General features: G+C 37.1%; 4 protein-coding genes across 8 annotated transcripts; 2 read left to right on the top strand and 2 right to left on the bottom strand.

The window, feature by feature from the left end:
* The first annotated feature begins 1,050 nt into the window (after positions 1 to 1,050).
* On the top strand, positions 1,051 to 2,866 carry LOC121265016 (receptor-like protein 51). The gene has a single exon (XM_041168435.1). The coding sequence runs from the start codon at positions 1,225 to 1,227 to the stop codon at positions 2,548 to 2,550; it is 1,326 nt and encodes a 441-aa protein (XP_041024369.1). The 5' UTR covers positions 1,051 to 1,224; the 3' UTR covers positions 2,551 to 2,866.
* A 2,930-nt stretch (positions 2,867 to 5,796) lies between these two features.
* Positions 5,797 to 8,925, bottom strand: LOC121265015 (pentatricopeptide repeat-containing protein DOT4, chloroplastic). The gene has a single exon (XM_041168434.1). It carries the CDS (start codon positions 8,741 to 8,743, stop codon positions 6,110 to 6,112), a length of 2,634 nt encoding a protein of 877 aa, XP_041024368.1. The 5' UTR covers positions 8,744 to 8,925; the 3' UTR covers positions 5,797 to 6,109.
* Positions 8,926 to 10,366: 1,441 nt separating this feature from the next.
* LOC121264803 (rho-N domain-containing protein 1, chloroplastic) lies at positions 10,367 to 15,094 on the top strand. 5 transcript variants are annotated; one of them, XM_041168103.1, is made up of 3 exons: positions 10,367 to 10,578; positions 13,811 to 14,166; positions 14,385 to 15,094. In XM_041168103.1, the coding sequence occupies exons 1-3, from the start codon at positions 10,473 to 10,475 to the stop codon at positions 14,775 to 14,777; spliced, it is 855 nt and encodes a 284-aa protein (XP_041024037.1). In that variant the 5' UTR covers positions 10,367 to 10,472; the 3' UTR covers positions 14,778 to 15,094. The 5 variants fall into 5 exon arrangements, with proteins under 5 accessions (XP_041024037.1, XP_041024039.1, XP_041024038.1 ...); XM_041168105.1 differs by having other exon boundaries at positions 10,368 to 10,578; positions 13,811 to 14,158; positions 14,389 to 15,094; XM_041168104.1 differs by having other exon boundaries at positions 10,369 to 10,578; positions 13,811 to 14,167; positions 14,389 to 15,094.
* A 919-nt stretch (positions 15,095 to 16,013) lies between these two features.
* On the bottom strand, positions 16,014 to 18,375 carry LOC121264804 (60S ribosomal protein L11-like). The gene is made up of 5 exons (XM_041168108.1): positions 18,200 to 18,375; positions 17,996 to 18,103; positions 17,825 to 17,867; positions 17,533 to 17,728; positions 16,014 to 16,428 (listed from the first exon to the last, which is right to left on the bottom strand). The coding sequence occupies exons 1-5, from the start codon at positions 18,200 to 18,202 to the stop codon at positions 16,227 to 16,229; spliced, it is 552 nt and encodes a 183-aa protein (XP_041024042.1). The 5' UTR covers positions 18,203 to 18,375; the 3' UTR covers positions 16,014 to 16,226.
* Between the last annotated feature and the right edge of the window lie 1,062 nt (positions 18,376 to 19,437).

The following is a 19,437-nucleotide window of genomic DNA, read 5'->3' as shown; positions in this document are numbered from 1 at the left end:
CATTAAAAGGCGGGTCCCAAAAGAAATAATGAAAAAGAGAATACGAGCTGGAAACAACGCACGTAAATGAAGCCGAAAGATATCTAATTCTATATATATATATATATAATTTTATTTGTAATCTTTGCTTAGAGGATGTATACGTAGATTTTTTATTAAATAAAACAAATATTATTTTAAGAGAAATATATTTATAATTTTAAAAAATTTTAAAGATAAAATTATTTAATCTTATATTGTAATTTTTAAATGAAGACTATACGTACATTGTTCATATAATAATTAATAAAAGCCTTTTTAACGGACATTTTTTTTAAGTCTTTATTAATTTACTGCCACCAGTTGAAATTCACCTTTGACCCTTTTTACCTTTAGCTTTTACGTGTTAATTAAGATAACAGCCCTTCTTACTTTTCAAAAATAATGGCATTCATAATTAAAATATATTTTTTTTAAAAAAAAAAGTGTGCTAGCAATATTTATATACGAGGACTGTATAAGTCATTTATGTAATATAATTTAATTTAAAAAATAAAATTTAAAATTTAAATCTTATAAATTAAATTATATCATATAAATAATATATTATATCATATAAATAATATATGATATGACAGCCTTCAAATAGTATTACTTTTTCTATAATGATAAGATTTATTGATTTAAGGGTCTAAATGCTGTCTTTCACCTTCATCATTGTTTAATAGACTTTATTTGTAAAAAGAGAGGGAACAAAATGAGTTACAAAAATAAAAGAGTGGCACTACAACCACCGCTCCGAGTTATTGTCAGTGATTTTGAGATTTTTTTTTTTATATTTTTTTATATGTATTTGTTTTATACATTTAAATATTTTTTAAAAAATAAAAAAATTTATAATATTATTAAAAAAAATTTATTTAATCATTAAATAAAAAAATTATAGCGGTAAAAATAAGTAATAAAAACCATTGATAAGAGTAGTATTACTCCAATAAAAATATCAAACAAAGTAAAATGTATAAGAATTAGAAAGAAAAAAAAAAAAAAACTGTAAATAAATCCATGGCCAAGGGTAGGAAAGTAGAGTCGCAACTGTCATACACCCTACTAAGTTTAATACTATCTCAGTTTCAACACCGATTACATACTCCTAAATCTGTATACTTCACACTCTCCTAAGCTCCAAGAGCTCACTCCACCGTGTCTTTGCTCTGCACATCTCTGCCTCTGTCTCTGTCAACAATGGCACCACCCCCACGACCACCGCGATTCTTCTTCACTCTTTTGCTATTCATCCTCTCCTTCACCACCACGGCCTCCAAATCTATCTCCCTGTCACCGACACCCTCCCCCACTTCCTCCCCAACCCCAACTAGGCCTACTCCAACCACTCCCTCTTCATCTGCTTCACCCTCCACGCTCGATCCGAAGCAACTCAGGGCCCTGCAGTCCCTCAACATCCCAACCTCTAAGGACCCGTGCCAAAGCAAGAACAACGCCACCCTCCTCTGTGACTCCTCCAAGCCCTTTCGCCACCTCCTTTCCCTCTCCCTCTCCAACTGCTCCGCAGACGATGTCGCTCTTTCCTTCACCGCCCTCAAATCCCTCTCTTCCCTCCATTCTCTCTCCTTCCTCAACTGCCCCATCTCCCCCATTCGTTTCCCTTCCGAACTCGCCTCCTCTCTCACATCCTTCACCTGTATTCACTCCCTCAGAACTCTCACTGGCCTCTGGCTCTCTCGCCTCCATAATCTCACCGACCTCACCGTCTCTTCCACGCCCGTCAATGCCTCCGGCCCTTATGTCATTCTTGGTAACATGAAGAAACTTAAGTCCATAACCATCTCCCACGCCAATCTCTCCGGAAATATTCCTAGGCACTTGAATCTTAACCTTACACACCTCGATTTTTCGGGTAATAGGCTCAGGGGGAAGATACCCAGCTCCGTCACGCTTCTCGAAGACCTCGAACTCTTGAATCTTTCGTCGAATGCGCTCGTTGGTGAGATACCCACTTCGTTTGGGGACTTGATTTCACTAACGAACGCGTCCTTGGCGTCGAATTCTTTGTCCGGGTCGATACCGGAGTCGATGTCGGCAGTACCGAGTTTGGTTCACATTGATCTGAGCTCGAACCAGTTGAATGGTACGATTCCGAGGTTCTTTTCGGAGATGAAGAGCTTGAAGTACCTGAATCTCGCGAACAATGACTTTCATGGGGTTATGCCATTCAATGGGAGTTTCATTAAGAGGTTAGCTGTGTTTAAGGTCGGGGGGAATAGCAATTTGTGCTATAACCATTCAGTTTTGTCATCAAAGTTGAAGCTTGGCATTGCTCCATGTGATAAGCACGGATTGCCGATGTCGCCGCCTCCGTCTAAAGCGGATTCCTCTGCGGATGATAGTACCAGTGATTCGGACTACGATGAGAGTGATGGGGACGATTCCGATGAGAAGAAAGAACATCATCACGGACCAAGTAAGGTTGTTCTTGGAGTGGCAATTGGGCTTTCATCTATTGTTTTTCTTATTATTTTCCTAGTTCTTCTCTCAAAATGGTGCCGTTAAAGGAACAAAAAAAAAAAAGACGTTTTGCTTATTTTATTTCACTTAGATTAGGAGAAATTAGTAATTAGAGATGAGTTTTCTTTCATTTATTATACACTTAATGATGAAGAAGAGTAGGTGCAGAGAGAGAGAGAGAGAGAGAGGAATCATTGGATTGGTTTGTAATTTTTTTTGCCGCTTTGATCATTTGGTGGAGAAAAGAGCAGTGAGTTGTCATTTTTCACTGTTTTAGGTGTGTTCACTTGTGTGTATTATTAGCTGCCGTTGAGGATAAAAGTGGGTGATCTGTAATTCATGAATCCTGCCTTTTTCTTGAGCTGCAAGCATTTTGCCTTTTCACACTTTTTTGCCACTCGCTTTAATTGAATCTAGTTTGTTGTCTATCTACTATTATTATTGTACTAGTGAAGCCAAACTCAAGAAGAAACCTCCGCACGGCAAAGCTCATTCGTACAATTATGTTCATTCTCATCGTTGTTGAGTAATTTTGATCTCTACTTATCATGCCTTACATCCAATCAAAGAAAAATCCCTGAAGAATTCTCCATCTATGAGCTCCTGTCTGCTACACCCACAATTTACAATATTCTAGGCTGTTAATTGGTAAATTATGAATTTTCCCCTGTTCTAGGTTTTTAATAGATAGCTGCAGATGACTTGTCTAGCCACCTTTCGGTACTGGTGATGAATGGGGGTTTTTCTACATGGTGATTTGATAGGATGATGATTTTTCCGTCGCAACACCATTATAAACAATTTATAATGACTGATGGAGAATGGTAAGAGGTGTCCGATCCAACCATATAGTGGTAGTGTAAATGTTAGATGTTTGATTCAATTTCTTCCTCCTTGCTTGACGAATGAGGTTATATGGTGATTTAGTTCTGGGGTGTTTAGCTTCTTATTCTTTGTCATTTTCATGATTTTCCTTTTGTCCTTTCGTTGTTATTTTTCCATTTTTTTTTTTTTTTTTGTGTTTCAGCCTCTATTCACTCCTTTTCCACCTCTCATTATCTTTCTTAACCACAGAAAATTTATTGTTGAGCAGACACTAACATGGTTATCTGATTCATTAGAGGAATGAACTTATATCCTCTACCAATCATATGCTCTTCTTGCTTAGCTTTGCTGTGTGTTGGATGCTTGGATCAACTTGGTCAGATTATCATGCTTTTAGGGGTTTAAGACCTGCCATTTATTGCAGAGAAGAAATTCATTCATTGTTTCACTGCAGCATGGTTTTGAAAATCTTTCCACTCTGGAAGAAATCACAATAGAGGTGTTATGTTATGTCTGCTCTAGTCGGTCATTTAGAATCCTTGGTGCTGTTTTATACGGAATTTGTTTTTGGTTTTCCTTGTACCATCTTTCTGGGTCTTATCCTCTTGTTGTGACCTACCCGTGTGGTGAGCGTCAATACATTTAACAGATGAGGATGTCCAAACCAGCTTGTAGTCTGTAAAATCGATTGCCAAAATGAGACTGAAACTTCTTGTTCCTCTTGGTGGCCACTAACTATGATGTTATATATATATTCTTATAAGTTTCTAATCTGAGTGTTGAAATATCGTACCAACCGGAATGGCTTTTCTATTAGTTAACTCGAGAATTGGGAATAAGCTTTGTGTTGCACGAGGACAAAGTTTATTTCCGATTGTTTTAAAGATGAGAAAAACGACATTCAAAGTGTTGGCCAAAAGCCCTTGAACAATCTATGCCACAACAGGACTTGGCATGTATAACCCAACCACAGCTCAGGAAGACTCGGAATCAAACGTTGTGTATATACAAGCTTCTTAAAGCCGCTGAGATTTAAAACATGGATTTACATTGAAGGTACATAATCTTCATCAGACTTCAAAGGTAAGACATGAATTGCCGCTCAACACCCCTGTGGTGGACTCTTTCCATCCAAGTGTCGTCGAGCCCATGATTACAGTTCACTGCATTTGCAATCTGCCTTTTGCTACATATGGATGAAGGGGACATTCAAGATGCTGCCTCTCATCTGTAGAACTAAAGTGAAGCTAATTAACAACTGGGCAATTCAAATGGTATTGTTGATTCCTCATGGTATCTATCCGTACTGGAGTTTAGAGGGGACAATTTCTTTAGGATCTTGATCCATCTCTGTGTTAATCAATCAGGCCATTCTCACAAAAAGATGAGATGAAAGCTGTTGACGACTGAAGTCTAATATAAGGCAAAATTTTATCGGTGTTTAGAAAGAAACTAATACACAGAAAAAAAAGTCTCTCTCTCTCTCTCTCTCACGGACATACACAGATGTGGGTCTGAGTGGTGCCAAAAGAATAATCATTTCACACCAGCAACTACAGAGTTGGCCCATACAACAAATAAAAAGTCAAGTCCTGGAGAGGGATTGGTTTTTACTCGCAGAGATGGTAGATTAAACTGATCAAGAGGAAGATATGGGACTAAACTGATCTTTATCAATCTGCTAAGATTTTCAGAGTCAATAATTTGATGGTGTTTCTATAGCAATTGAAGGTTTCACTTTTTGACGTCTAAGGGAAAGTCTAACCTAAAAGCTTATGCTCATTTCCAAGAGCGAAATAAAGCTAATTCTACGTTAATAATATTAAGAGCACAGGACCATGTTGTTACATCCATACTAGTGAGCTGTGCAGCACAAGAGCACAGGACCATGTTGTTACATCCATACTAGTGAGCTGTACAGCACATAAAACATCTCTCAAAGTGGTCCCTAACACAATATCGTTAAAAACAACAGCGTTGGCCATGCAATAAAATTGTCTGAACCCTGCAATACGATATCTCACAGTACCCACATGGAAGAAACGAATCATCAATTTGATCATTTTGCTTTATAGTATTAAAAGATTGCTTTAGAAGCAGTTTATGAATGATTCTAATGGTGAGCAGAATGATTCCAAGTGACTTGCTTTGTAAGCCTTCCCACAATAATAAACCTAACAAAACACTATTTTTTTGCGATTATCATATTGAAACCTAATTTGCACATCTTAGGAGGTGTTCCAGAATTACTTGAAAGTCAGCAGTACCCGCTTTGGCTGCCTTTATGCTAATCCACACTGAATAATTCCTTTACCTCCAACAACAAAGGTGGGCAAGTCATTTTTTTTCTTAACCTCTTGGCAACAAGAAAGTAATCCAAGTGACACACATCCACTTTTTTCTCCAGAGTGATTACACCGCTTTACTACTGCTGCCAAGAATGGAGAAAATTTATGAGTGCAAAACAAAGGAGACGCCATCATATGATAAACTGTTTCATTTCATTTACGTGAGACATCAATGATTCATAAACTCTTCATATAGGGGGAGCTTCTCAGTATATCTATAATCACATAGTTTGATCTGTGAATTTAGCAAAACTTCATTTAATCCAACATATATCCCAATCCTAATTCTTCATCAAATATATGTTTATCTCAGTGAACAAACCATAATTTATGACAACTCATGAATCATTCCTCCAGATACAACTCGAGTTGCAATGATTCTAGATATGAACTCATTCACATTCACATTGACACTCATACTCCGCCTTGATTCACCAGAAACCTCTGCAAGAACAATAGCCATCCTTAAAATGGTGAAAGCGATTGGAATCTCTCAAGATAATCTCCCTGCCAGTAGACTTTGACATGAACTTGGCCATCTCATGACAGTCACCACATACTCTTAGATTCTTCGTGACTCGTATGGTTTTGCTGGGAGGCAGGCTCAATATTCCAAAAGCCATGGCTAACTTTTCACTGTGCCCACAGAGAGCCATTTCCTTCTCCATATCATCTGCATTAATTAAAGAATACCTTGTCTTAGGAAAGTAACCTTCTTCCTTCATTTTTGTTCTTAGTCTCTTCAATAGTAACTCTATCTTTTTGGCTTGAGCGTGTGTACCATCTCCAGCCACAAAGACATTAACTTTGCCTTTGATCTCTATCCAACTACATCCTGGGTTCTTTTTCAATCCTCTCCGACCAATCCTCTCACGCAGTTTTTTCACTTCTTCCCACTTTTCCGCCTCTGCATAGATATTGGCCAGAAGTACGTAATACCCTGTGTTCTCCGGCTCCAGTTCAAAGACACGTTCTGCGACTTTCTCTGCTAGTTTTACATCATGGTGGATCCTGCAACCACAGAGCAAGGCACCCCAAATGGTGGCATCTGGTTTAATTGGCATCGTGTTGATGAATCTATATGCCTTTGATAAATTCCCAGTACGGGCAAGAAGATCCACCATACAAGCATAATGCTCCAACTTGGGCTCAATATTGCATTCATTTCTCATAATGTTGAAAAATCTCCATCCTTCATCAAGTAATCCAGAATGACTGCATGCATAAAGTATAGAAATAAAGGAAACTTCATCAGGCTTAACACCTGCATTTCTCATTTCATTAATTGTAGCTACAGCTTTACTTCCAAACCCATGCATGCCATACCCAGCAATCATAACTGTCCATGAGATCAGGTCCTTTGAAGGAATCATGTCAAAGAGTAACTGCGCAAAAACTAGTACACCACACTTTACATACATGTCAACAAGTGCATTAACAACATATTGATCTGACGAATATCCATTTCTTAATATGTGACCATGAATCTCTTGGCCTCTTTCTAGAGCTGCTAGACTGGCACAAGCTGGAAGGATACAGGCCATTGTTATGCCGTCGGGCTTTACCACTCGTTGCATCTCAACAAACAAATTAAGAGCTTCGTTGGGAAGACAGTTCTTTGAGTAACCCCCTATCATGGTATTCCATGAGATAACATCCCTTACAGGCATCTGAGTAAAAACTGAGCAAGCATCTTCAATGCTTCCACATTTTGCATACATATCCATGAGAGCATTAGACACAGACAAACTAGAGTCCATTTTCTTTTCCTTTATATAGGTGTGTACATCCCTGCCACTATCCAAATAGCCATTACAAGCACAAGCATGAAGGATGCTTGTGATGGTAAAAAGATCAGGGCTAACACCATTTCTTTCCATCTTGTAGAATAATCTAATTGCCCCATCCGATAGACCTTCTCTGACATAACCTGATATCATTGAAGTCCACGACACGACACTTCTTTTGCCCATCTTTTCAAAAACTCGAACTGCAGCATCCAGATCACCACATTTTGAATACATGTCCAGTAGAGTATTGTTGAACTTGATTTCTCCATCAAAACAAGCTTTTATTGCATAAGCATGAAGTGTTCTACCCAACCAGAGGGTACTAATACTTGCACAAGCCACAAGAACATTCACCATTGTCGCCAAATCTACCCCAACTACCAAACATAGCATCTCTTTAAAAATCTCAAGTCCTTTTTTTGCAAAACCATTGGATGCATACCCACTTATCATAGAATTCCACGATATAACATCTCGGTCACTCAGTTCATCAAACAACTTCTTTGCACTTTCAACTCTTCCACCCTTGAAGTAGAAAGCAATTAGAGAATTCACAACCGAGTTTTCACAACTAAAACCCAATCTTAACAAATAACCATGAACCTGCTTTCCGCCTTCTACATTTCCTAAGGCCGCACAACACTTTAAAACACAAGAAAAGGTATGAGAATTCGCTTCAGTTCCCACCTCATTCATCTTCCTAAATAAATACATAGCTTCCCCAAAATCACCAATCTTTGCGTACTCGTTTATCATAAGATTCCAAAGAAAGACCTTTTCATTAGCAACATTATCGAAAACCTGTCTCCCTGCCCTCAAATCTCCACAACTAACATACATAAAAACAAGTTTTGAACCCAAAACTCCCTCCACTAGTAAGCCATTAGAACAAATAATTGAGTGAACCTTTCTACCATCTTCTAGAGCTTTGAGCTCGGCGCAGAGCTGCAAAACCATACAGTAGGTCTTCGTCTCAAGCTCGGATTTCTGAGACCTGCAAAGCAATTGCATGGCATTTCTCAAATTACCCACTTGACATAAACTACAAATCTCGTTATTAACATCCACAACTTCGTAAATGGTGGAAGAAGCGGAGGCGCGGGCTGTGGTACAAAGAGTACACGAATAGGTAGGTAATGGAGGGGTTACCCAACCTGGTTTGAAGAAAACGAAACCAGTTTTGGGTTCGACATTGTTTCCCTTAGGAACAGGACTGCTATGGTGGAAAGGGAGAGAGACCGAGAAGATTGATGCAGTTTTGGGCGTGACCAGCATGGCTCTGTCTCTGCAATTTTGAAGAGCGCGGGAGAAATTTGTTAATCAAGGAGATACCCTAACAATTTTTGCACGCATGAAAGCGCAGGCTCATATGACTCGTAAAGCTACACAATGAAAGAGTTGGCGCGTGGAAGAGACGCGCTTTAGATAGCTGTTGATCGGCTTGATGCCAATGATGAAGGAAGTGCAGAGGTGGCTTAAAATTTATAAATTAACGTAAATCATATCAATTTATAATTTTTTTTTTATAATTTTTCTTTTTATAAATCAAGTTTGTTTGGAAAATTCAGTCTTATTTCAAAATATTTTTCTAAACATCATTTAAACATAAATATTTTTTATTTTAAATTTTTGACCCTTTTGTCTAACCATTATCTAAGAGCACTCCCAATAGATATTGTATAATATATTTTTCTTTAAAAATATAAAGAAATGTTTTCAAAACACCCTTCATTAGATCTTCTATTTTAAAGCCATTTTTACATTTTGCTACAGGACATTGCTAGATGTAGATGATTCTATTCATGAATGTAAACATATTTAATTAATTTATCACTCCTCCTCCTCCTAAGTACATTAGCATGTTGGAAATATTCATGCCCACCCTTATGTTTGAAAGAGATCCAAAGGTTCTCATTTGTGACGTACGTAACTATAATTATTCAATTGAATTTGACTACAAAACAAAATAAAACAAGAATATTTCATTATATAATCTTTTATTTTTATTTTTAAATCAATTTATATTTTAATTTAGCTTATAAATTTATATTAATTTAAAATAAAATATAATTATATGACATTGTATATGGATAGATATTACAAATATCAAAAGATATGAGGATATTATTGATAGTTAGAGAAAATATTTGAAATGAATAAGAAAGATTAAAAAGTATAATATTTAAATGATATAAAGAAAAAATAGATAAGTTGATATATGGTATATTGTAAAAATTAATATGTAAAATAGAAAAAGTGAGTTTGGTGATGTATTTTAAAAGATAGGATGAAGAAGCCATTGATAATACTCTAATAGTTACAAATTTCTTAAATTTTTAAATAAAATACAAAAAAACAATTCAAACTTTTTAAATTTTAAAATAAAAATTATATTAAAAAATTATATTTTAATAATATTTTAATTTTATAATATTTTTAATATTTTTTTTCTTTTCTCAAAATCTAATAAAGCAGTTTAACTCAAATTATTTCATTATTATTCATAAATTAATTCATTATTATTTATAAAATATTTATCTCATCTCATTATTGAAGTATTTTTGAAATATTTTTCTTATTTCTTACTGGTTAAAGCTTGAAAGGAAGAAGGTAGAACAAGAAAATTTATTAAGTATTTCCAAAAAAATGAATTGCAAAGATTCTAATGAGAAGAAAAATAAATATAATTTTTTAATAGTAAATATCATTAGACTTTACACCATTTAATGAATTATTTAATTTATCAAAATTCCAATATTGATCGGTTAAAGTAAAAGTCGATAATCAAATTAACATATACGTTAAAGATTATGCTTATAATTTGTTGAAAAACAAAAGGTACAGACAGTAAGTAGTATCATATAATTGTTAGTGGACCCTAAGCCTTACCCCATATCAAACGTTTGTGGGGCCGCAAGTGAAACGTGTAGGATAACATGTGATTAGAATCGGCTATCCATTTGCATATTCAGAAGAATCTCAGATCCAGAGTTTCCAGCAGAATATGAATGCAGCAGCAGCTCTCCATCTCCATGGCCTTCAACTTCCCATTTTCCTCTCGTTCCGCGGGCAGCCCAGTCTGGGAGGAAAACCCATTTACTCTCTGAAAGGTGTCAAATCTTTCAACACCCATATCCTATCTTTCATTGTTTTCCTGGATGCTATGGGCGGTATCTATTATTATTAATGAAAGACTAAGCTTTTGTTACTGTATTCCCTTTCGGAGACGATTGATTCCTGAAGGGAACGGATCTCCGCTCGCAATTTTCTGGGGTGGAATGTTGGTGCTTCTTCTGGTATTGAGACTTGTAGAAACGTGTTGCCCTCATCATGCTTAGTCGTTGATTTTTTGTGATTGAATTGCGGTCGTTTTAATTAATCTGTGTTGGGTTTTGAATTTATTGACTGTGCAACTCAACGCAGTAATACCTTTGTTATTACGTTTGTGCTGTTTCCAGGAAGAAAGATTCTTTTGATTGATAGCTGATTTCTGATTTGATGCTCGAACTTTCACATTGTGTTTAAAATTAGTAGTTCTAGTTCATATGAAATTTTAGCTTCATATTATGGGCGAGTGTTAGTGGATGTTTGGACTAAGTAACTGCGAGTCAAGAATATAACTGTCTCAAACTTGTACCCATCAATTTTATGTTTCTTTAATCTTTCGTACATCCAAGATTTGTTTATAGTTCTGATTTCTGAAGTTTTTATTGGTTTGGAGTGTAGGACCCATTCTGCAAATCATGTTTATTCACCTATTATGTTAATTTTGTTCTATTCAACCACGTAAAAAAGTATGAGTCAGACCATGGCCAAAGACAGAGGGTCCAAGGGACCTTCTGTTAAAGACCCAACCATTGATCCAAAAGCCCTAGGACTGTTGGATACTAATTTAGTTAAACCTTTAACCCTCAGAATAATAACATTCCACCACGCTTTCAAATCCAACGTCCACGGCAGCCCACTTTATTGACACTGACCCAGTGGTAGCTCTTTCCCTTTTGGTAGCTTCACTCATCTATCAGTATTCAATGACTTAACACTATACTCATACATAGTACCAAAGCATTTTAATCCAGCCTATAGGTCACCCCCTTCGTGACTTGAACCCGTGACGTGGTACCTGCTCTGATACCACTTGTTAAAGCCCAACCATTGATCCAAAAGCCTTAGAACTGTTGGATACTAATTTGGTTAAACTTTTAACCCTCAGGATCTTGACACAAAATCAACAAATGGCTAACCATTTGTTGGTAGAGGAAGTGGTGGACTTAAGGGAGGTGTTTGATATGACGGATGTAGACCAAAGGAGCAAGTTAAACCTTGAGGAGCTTCGAGTCGGATTGCGAAGGCTTGGCCAACATATTCCTGATGCTGATCTTAAAATACTAATGGAAGCTACTGATGTTGGTGGGAATGGAACTCTCAGTTATGGAGAGTTTGTTGCAGTTTCAGTTCACCTTAAAAAGATGGACAATGATGAGCATTCACACAAAGCTTTTGCATTCTTTGATCAAAACCTGAGTGGTTACATAGAGATTGAAGAGCTATGGGAGAAGTTCTACAATTATGGGAAAATTGCTAGCTTGGTTATAGAAAAGGGAGACAATGGAACTTCCAGAGGTTTGGGCTTTGTAAACATCAACATAGCATCTGTGGTCCTGTTTGTTGTTATTGCTTCATGCTTCTTGGTTACTCTGTAGAAATGTATGTTCTTCTGGTTCGTTGAGCTTTTGGTTGTCCTTTTTGGCATAGGCAGTATAGGGGCTTGCAAACTTGATTGGTTGCTTTATTATCGAGCATTTGCTGTTGTTTGTGCTACTTACCAAGATGTCTCATTTGTCTGGATCGGTCAATATTTACTTGGAATTGCACTGATACTCATTGTTCCTCAACTTGTACATGTAACCAATCCCAAGGTACGTGTCAATCTAGTGACATGGTGGGGCATACTGGTGATATTGATGCTACAGTTGTGGCTTGCAAGGCTACTAATGAGGCTGTCAAGATGATTCGATGTAATAAAGCAAGAGAGAGGAATTTATGTTGAAACTGCAGAATCATATCTTGAAAAGTCAGTTACAAAGGCTGTGATTGTTATTAATAACGAGATGAACCCAGACACCGCGTTGCATGCACTGAGTTACTTTCAATAGAGGCTGGAACCAAATAATGGCCCTTTGCAGGGAATGATTTCTATGGGGAAGCTACTGCTGGTGAGGTACCTCACTGCTGCATCTGTGTTGTCTTGGGCAACAAGGGTCAACAACTTAGTCCTTGGGCAAGCTTGGGTTGACTCACCAAGGGATATGATCTTAACGAATTTTTTCTGGAGACAAAGTTGTGTTATATTTTCAACCATATTTTTGGGTTGGAGTTGGTAGCTATGAAGTGGATGGATATATATATATATATATATATATATATATAATGTTGCTGAGGTGCTCTCAACCTTGAGGACAAGGTTCTATGTGGGGGACGGCAATGTAACAAGCCTAATTAACTTGGGCTCAGCCCAAGCCCAAGCCCAAGCCCATTGGCCCACATTTACCTTTTACTCTTACTTCTTTTTCCTATGTGTTTTGGCTTTAGATTACTGTATGGGGCCTTTGGTTGTAACAGGTTGTGGGCTTAGGCCTGTAGCATTAACTAGTTTGCAGATTGTGGTTTTATTATCTTCTTGTTACTTTTTAGCGCAGGCCCCATACATGGGTTATATGTACTGAGCAACTTTGCTCTGAAGATTTATCCAACAAGATCAGAAAACTCAATTTTTCCTTCTATCTTCTTCTTTTACCCAGAGGTCCTCACCCTTGAAGTGAGATTATTCTTTCTAACTCTTTGTGGTGTGTTACACATTCCTGTGGAACTGGCAGATCATTTTTTATGGGTTGATATAACCGGGGTACTACTACTACCTCAACGTATGTTACTTTAGTCTGACCCTCACAAGATAAGCACTCCAGAATAAGATCCATGTCTAAAATTTTGTATTAATTTGGATTATTTTTCTGAAAAGGAAAAAAGGTCTAGACATGTTGAAAGTATATAAGATTAAAGTTGAGGTTGGACAAATGCGCAACACATATGCAGTTCCTCTTTATAATTACTAAGACATTTCTTGGCTTTCATCTTTACTTTTATGGAGAGATTAAAATTCTTCTGTAGTATATTGCTGTTTGTTTGCTTCTGATCGCCTATGTTAATTCTACCATTTCCTCTTTATTAGCCACCTCTGAAGTTTGGATATCATGTTTTGGTTCTTATGTTTGTTTGGACCTAATGTTTTGTGAACTACACACTGAGAGATCATTTTTTGATGCAGCTTGTTAAATTTGGCAGAGATTGCAGATGGACCTTCACTATTTCACTCCCAAAAGGACTTTCCTTTCTTGACGGTTTCATGCATAAGATCTGATGGAAATAGAAGACGCGGACCTCCCCGGAGAAGTTCTGCCTCGAGAAGAATAAATGAGAGTGAAAATGAGACACCTCAGTCATCATCCAATGGTAAAAAGTCCAACGCATCTGACCAGGAAGAGATTATTGCTCTGTTCCGACGAATCCAGTCTTCAATCTCAAAGGGAGAGTCTGTAAGTCCAAAGAAGACAAATTCCAATGAGTCTAAGGATAAGCCATCGCCTGATTTAATTCTAGAGGCTCTTCGCAAATCAAGGAAACAAATTAAAGGTGATGTGGGTACGTCACCATCTGGTGCTGTTATGGAAATGTTGAACCCATATTCCTTTCCCCTGCAACATTATGCTCGTCAGATTCTATCACACAACTGCTTCCATTTTTATAGCAAGCTTTCACATGTCAAAACCTCACTTTCTCTGAAAGTTAATCAATGGGGAAATAGAATGTATATGTTCTACTTATCTATGACCCATTTAATTTCGGTTTTCTTATCTTCGCAGACAAACCTTCTAACAAAGAAGGTAAGAAGGTGTTGACAGGAAGAAGAGGTGTGCCTCAGAAAGAGGAGGTAGTAGAGAACAGTCCACCACCGGCAGGCTTAAAGTCAACTCGACCACCATCTAAGTTTGTGAAGAGATCCCCCATACCATCTCGACCACCATCAAAATTCTTGAAGAGATCCCCCATACCATCTCCATCAACCCCAAGAGGAAGGACACTTGAGTTGAATAATGAAGTGTCCCAGGCTAGAGCTGGAAGCAATGAGTTAAAGTTTCGGAGAATAGAGGAAATGAAACTAACAGAACTTAAAGAACTTGCAAAGTCTAGGGGGATTAAGGGTTACTCAAAACTGAAGAAGAGGGAGCTTCTAGAATTACTAAGGTCCTAAAACAATGCGAAGTCTCCCTGAGATTGGAGGACATAGAAAGCTGGAGTTTAAAGTTATTAAAGGACTGACAAAAGAAGGTGAACTGAAAATATTTCATGCTATACATTGAAGGTCCACCATTTTGTTGTTAGTGTCTCGTTTTCATCTTCCCTAGTTGTTTGGTTTAACTGAGTTCAACGGCTCTCGTTTTCATGAGGTGCAAAATTAGCTACATGAATAGTCTGGTTGTAAATTTGTAATGAACCCTCCGTCCTGCAGTTAGACAGCACGAGCTGTCCTTTTTCCCCCTCTTGGATTAACATGTGTAGTTTTTCTAAGCCTATCTGTTGTAGAGTTTCTTACAATCTTAAGTGTGTTCAATTCCAATGACTTTTTATGGTGGAATTTTCAAGGGTACTGTCTACCCCTGCCTTCAGGTCAAGAAAACCCCAACAAATATTTACGGCCAAATAGCCTATCTTCTTGTTTCTTGAGCAACAGAGTAAATAAAAGTCAAGTTATTTTCATATTAGAGGAAGGAAGGATTGCGCAGGTGTTGACGGGCTGGTCTCTGAATCCAATTCGATTGTCGGCTACGAAACGTAACTAAGGTAATCTGTTACGTATTTCAAGAATTTGAGATGGTAGACCTGGATGCAGAGTTTCGAGACTAGGACTACTGTTTCCATTCCATCCGGGTCGATGGCATCGTATAGCAAATGCAGCCACATATAAATTGGTCTCAACAACGTAGATAACCAGATTGCAACTTCTAGTGATTAGCAGAATCCGAAAATTCCCAAAATGGGCCAACAAGGGGCAAAAAGCAGCTCCAATGAGCCAGGAGATAATTGATTTGCCTGTCATCACACGGAGCAAAACCATTAATTAGATTATGCGAGGAAAAGCATTATCGAACCCTTCTCGTCTGAGAGGTCGTATGGGTGACAGTTGGGAACTGGGATGAGAATAGGCTTAAAAGCCTGGTCTGTCAAGCTTCAGAAAGGTGTCAGTCACAGCGATAGAAGCAAACAAAATACGACATTTTATACTGACGCTTGCGAGCACAAGATTACATTTGGTACGCTCCTGGGCCAGGAACCAACTGCCATCTTATAAAGTAGCCATCACCATTTCTAATCAGTTGATATTCCCAACTGAAGACTGAAGAGGCACCACATACTAAGCCAAAAGGATAGCAGCCATTGCAATTAGCATCTAACGAAAATGCAGTATAAACCAAGTGAATCATCAGGCTAACAAAACAACTAAAAGGCTGTGTTGCAGCATACTAAACCCAACTAGAGAGAGTATCCTGCCCTCATACATCAAAGCAATTTGGATCAAAACATGAAATCACCAAGTAACTCATGAACCTCTTTAATAAAATATAAATCCTGTTAAACAATTGATGAAATGTTACAGCTCGGCAAAACTTGAGAAACTTATCCAAGGTTATACGGGATCTCTCTAAGAGGCTGTGAGCGATTGAGACTTGTTAAGGATTACTCCTTCATATTTCATCTGGAACCACTTCATTGCATCTTCCTTTGTAACTCTGTGCTGAATCCCAACACGTGATTTGCATCTACGACGACGACCAACACGGTATCCTGCTCTCTCTAGAATAACATAAAAGTCCATACCATAAATACCAGTTGAAGGGTCATACCTGGAAAAATAAACAACAGTTTAATTCTAGCACAGCAAGCCAAACTGCATTTTCATATATAACATTGAAGCTTCAAACGAATCAAACCCAAGATGGCTTTGGAGTGAAGAACATGAAATCACCGGCATATTGAACCATACAATACAGCAATGGTACAAAAACTACCATTGCAATTATATCTTCTATCGGTTATCACAATGTTATAGCAATAAGTAGAGAATGTCATGAGAATAAAGATCAAGTGGCTTGAATGAATCATAGAAGTCATGGACCTAACATGACCAATCTCTTGCAATGGCATCTTACGTCCAGGAGTCATTACTTTCTGAGCTTGAGGATCACAGACGGTGGATTTAGATTACCAAAGACAATCTAACTGTGCATATTGTGAGGGGAAACAATAAAGGGTTTCTTCCATCTTGCTCCTTCCTGCCCTCTTATCCACCCTTACAGGAATATCAGAATCATATTATGACAGCATGCACACTTTAAGAAAGCCCATTACCTATTACATGTTAACAGGTCAGGATATACGATTAAGAACACTTTGTTTTTGGGTGAGGGGGCTTAGGACCACACTTATCAGCGAATGGATTTAAGCCATATGACCAAAAGAGTGAATGCAAGGCGGATTACATAAAAGTATTTACTTAATCCACCCTACGTCCCAAGAACCTCCCACTTTCCAATATTTGCATGTGTGATATGTCTGTACAGTTGCGTGCAAATACATACCACCTAGAAATAAAAATAAATATATAAATTTCTCCTTGCACCCTCTGCACGGTTGCACTAGCATAGCATAACTAGTTTACACATGCCATGTTTCATTAAAGAGACAAACACAACAAACGACTTGCTTCCTATGACAACTACAAATGTTAAGTGCTTAATAGCTCAACCGCTAGAGCGCTCAAATAAAAGACATACTATAGTACCACGAACATAACTCTGTTAGCAAAGTGAACGCAGTTATTCATAAACCAATTGCAAGATTAGCCCTATGATTGTATCAAGCGAAACTTCATCTTATTAGCATGCGCGATATAAATGCCGCAAACAAATAATTTAGGACATCAATACTAACTACTAAAAAGATTTTACTTGATTCCGAGATCAATGTGCTCCTGAATACCGAAGCCGAAGCACCCAGTATCGCTGAAGTTCCTCCTGAGAAGCTCGTACTCCTTCACCTTCAGCCCACTCTCCAAAAGCTGCATCGCCTTGTCCCCCCTCACCGTCACGTAGCACGCTATCTTCTCGTTACGCCTGATCCCGAACGATCTCACGGTGTACCTAGCTGTTCCCATTTATCCAAACACAGCCCGATCAAATAAAAAATACAAAAGAAGAGAAAATCAATAACCTTTATTCGAACGTGAATTGCGAATCGTACCCTTGGAGAAGACGGGGTTTTGGCCACTCAGTTGCTCCAAGACCTTAGAAGCAAAATCGGAAATCAATAATAATCAGACTATAAATAAATGTAGCTTGATTTAGAGTGTTTTTCTCGGGAAACAAACAACGGGATAAGGAAAATGAGAGAGAGAGAGAGAGAGAGAGAAACCTTAGAGGCTCTGGTGAGACGGTCACCACTCTCACCAACGGAGATGTTGAGGACAAGCTTCTGGACCTTGATCTCCCTCATTGGGTTGCTGAGTTTCTTCTCCGAAGCCTGGTTCGTTACAAATCAAAATAAAAGTTAATGAAAACAGATTGAAAATTATATATGGGTGGAATCAGAGAGCGAGAGAGAGAGAGAGAGAGGTACCATTGTGGTGTGGAGAAGCAGCGGCGGAGACTGGAGGGGGTGAGGTCGAGACTCGAGGGAGATGGGAGTAGTCGGGAATCTCGGGATGGTATGTATAGAAACAGAGAGCGACGAGCGTGCTAGGGTTTTTGTGGTGGGTTACTGTTAGACCCAAAATGACGATAATAACCCTCGGGTCACCCTTTAGTTTTTTACTTTTTTTTTAAATAAAATTATTAAGAAAGAAATATGAAAAATTTAGAGTATTGGCGTTGAATTAGCTAAATTGTTTCATTCAAACTATAAGCTACAATAAATTCATTATTCTTTTCAAATATGAAAAAAATTATAGCAAGTCTAAAAGTATTTTTTGAGATTATTATATTATAGATATGAGATTTTTATTCATATGAGATTTTATCATTTATATACATATGAGATTATTATATTATAGATTGTTAGATTGTGAAAATGAAAATGAATATGATTGTTGGAGGTTATTGAAGATTATAAAAATAAAATATAAATTAATTTAAAAAATATAAATAATAATATTTTATTATTATAGAGAGTGTGATGACTAATCCAATGTAGGCTTCAAGTTTTAAATGATTAGCTAAAAGTGAAAAAACTATATATTAGTCAAAATTTGAAGAATAGGATGGACAATCCAATGCTAATGCTCGAACAACACCATCTCACTTTTATTTCACTATACATGATGTGACACATTTATCACTATTAAATAATCATTTATTATATTATTCTTTATCATCTAATGGTGATAAATATATTATCTAATGGTGATAACTATGCTATATCTTATATAATGAGATGAAAGTAAGATACTGATATGGTGTATATCATTACTCAAGAAAAATAGGTGAGATTCTCAACAAACATCTAATAAATAAATAGTAAATGATATAGTAGTACTACATATACTTTTATTTTTACTTATAATTTTATTTATAAAATTTATTTTGTTAATTTTCTTTTAAAATTTAAATTTCATAATTTTCAGTGTATTAATAATTGACATGTGGGGAAGCAAGTCTTTTTATAAATTTTTGCTAAGTATATTTAGCATTTCTATATATATTCAACGTGAGGGCAATTGTCTGTGTTTGGTTGTTGGAGTGAGCTCAGCTCATCTCAAACTAATTATTGATAAGATTTACTACTTTTTCAATTTTCTATAAAAAAATTAGACTCATCTCAATCTATTTTATACATTCAAACACATATCTTAACTTATT

Source organism: Juglans microcarpa x Juglans regia, chromosome 5D, assembly GCF_004785595.1.
Source record: "Juglans microcarpa x Juglans regia isolate MS1-56 chromosome 5D, Jm3101_v1.0, whole genome shotgun sequence".
Taxonomy (NCBI): Eukaryota; Viridiplantae; Streptophyta; class Magnoliopsida; order Fagales; family Juglandaceae; genus Juglans; species Juglans microcarpa x Juglans regia.
This window is presented reverse-complemented; position numbering and strand designations above follow the sequence as displayed.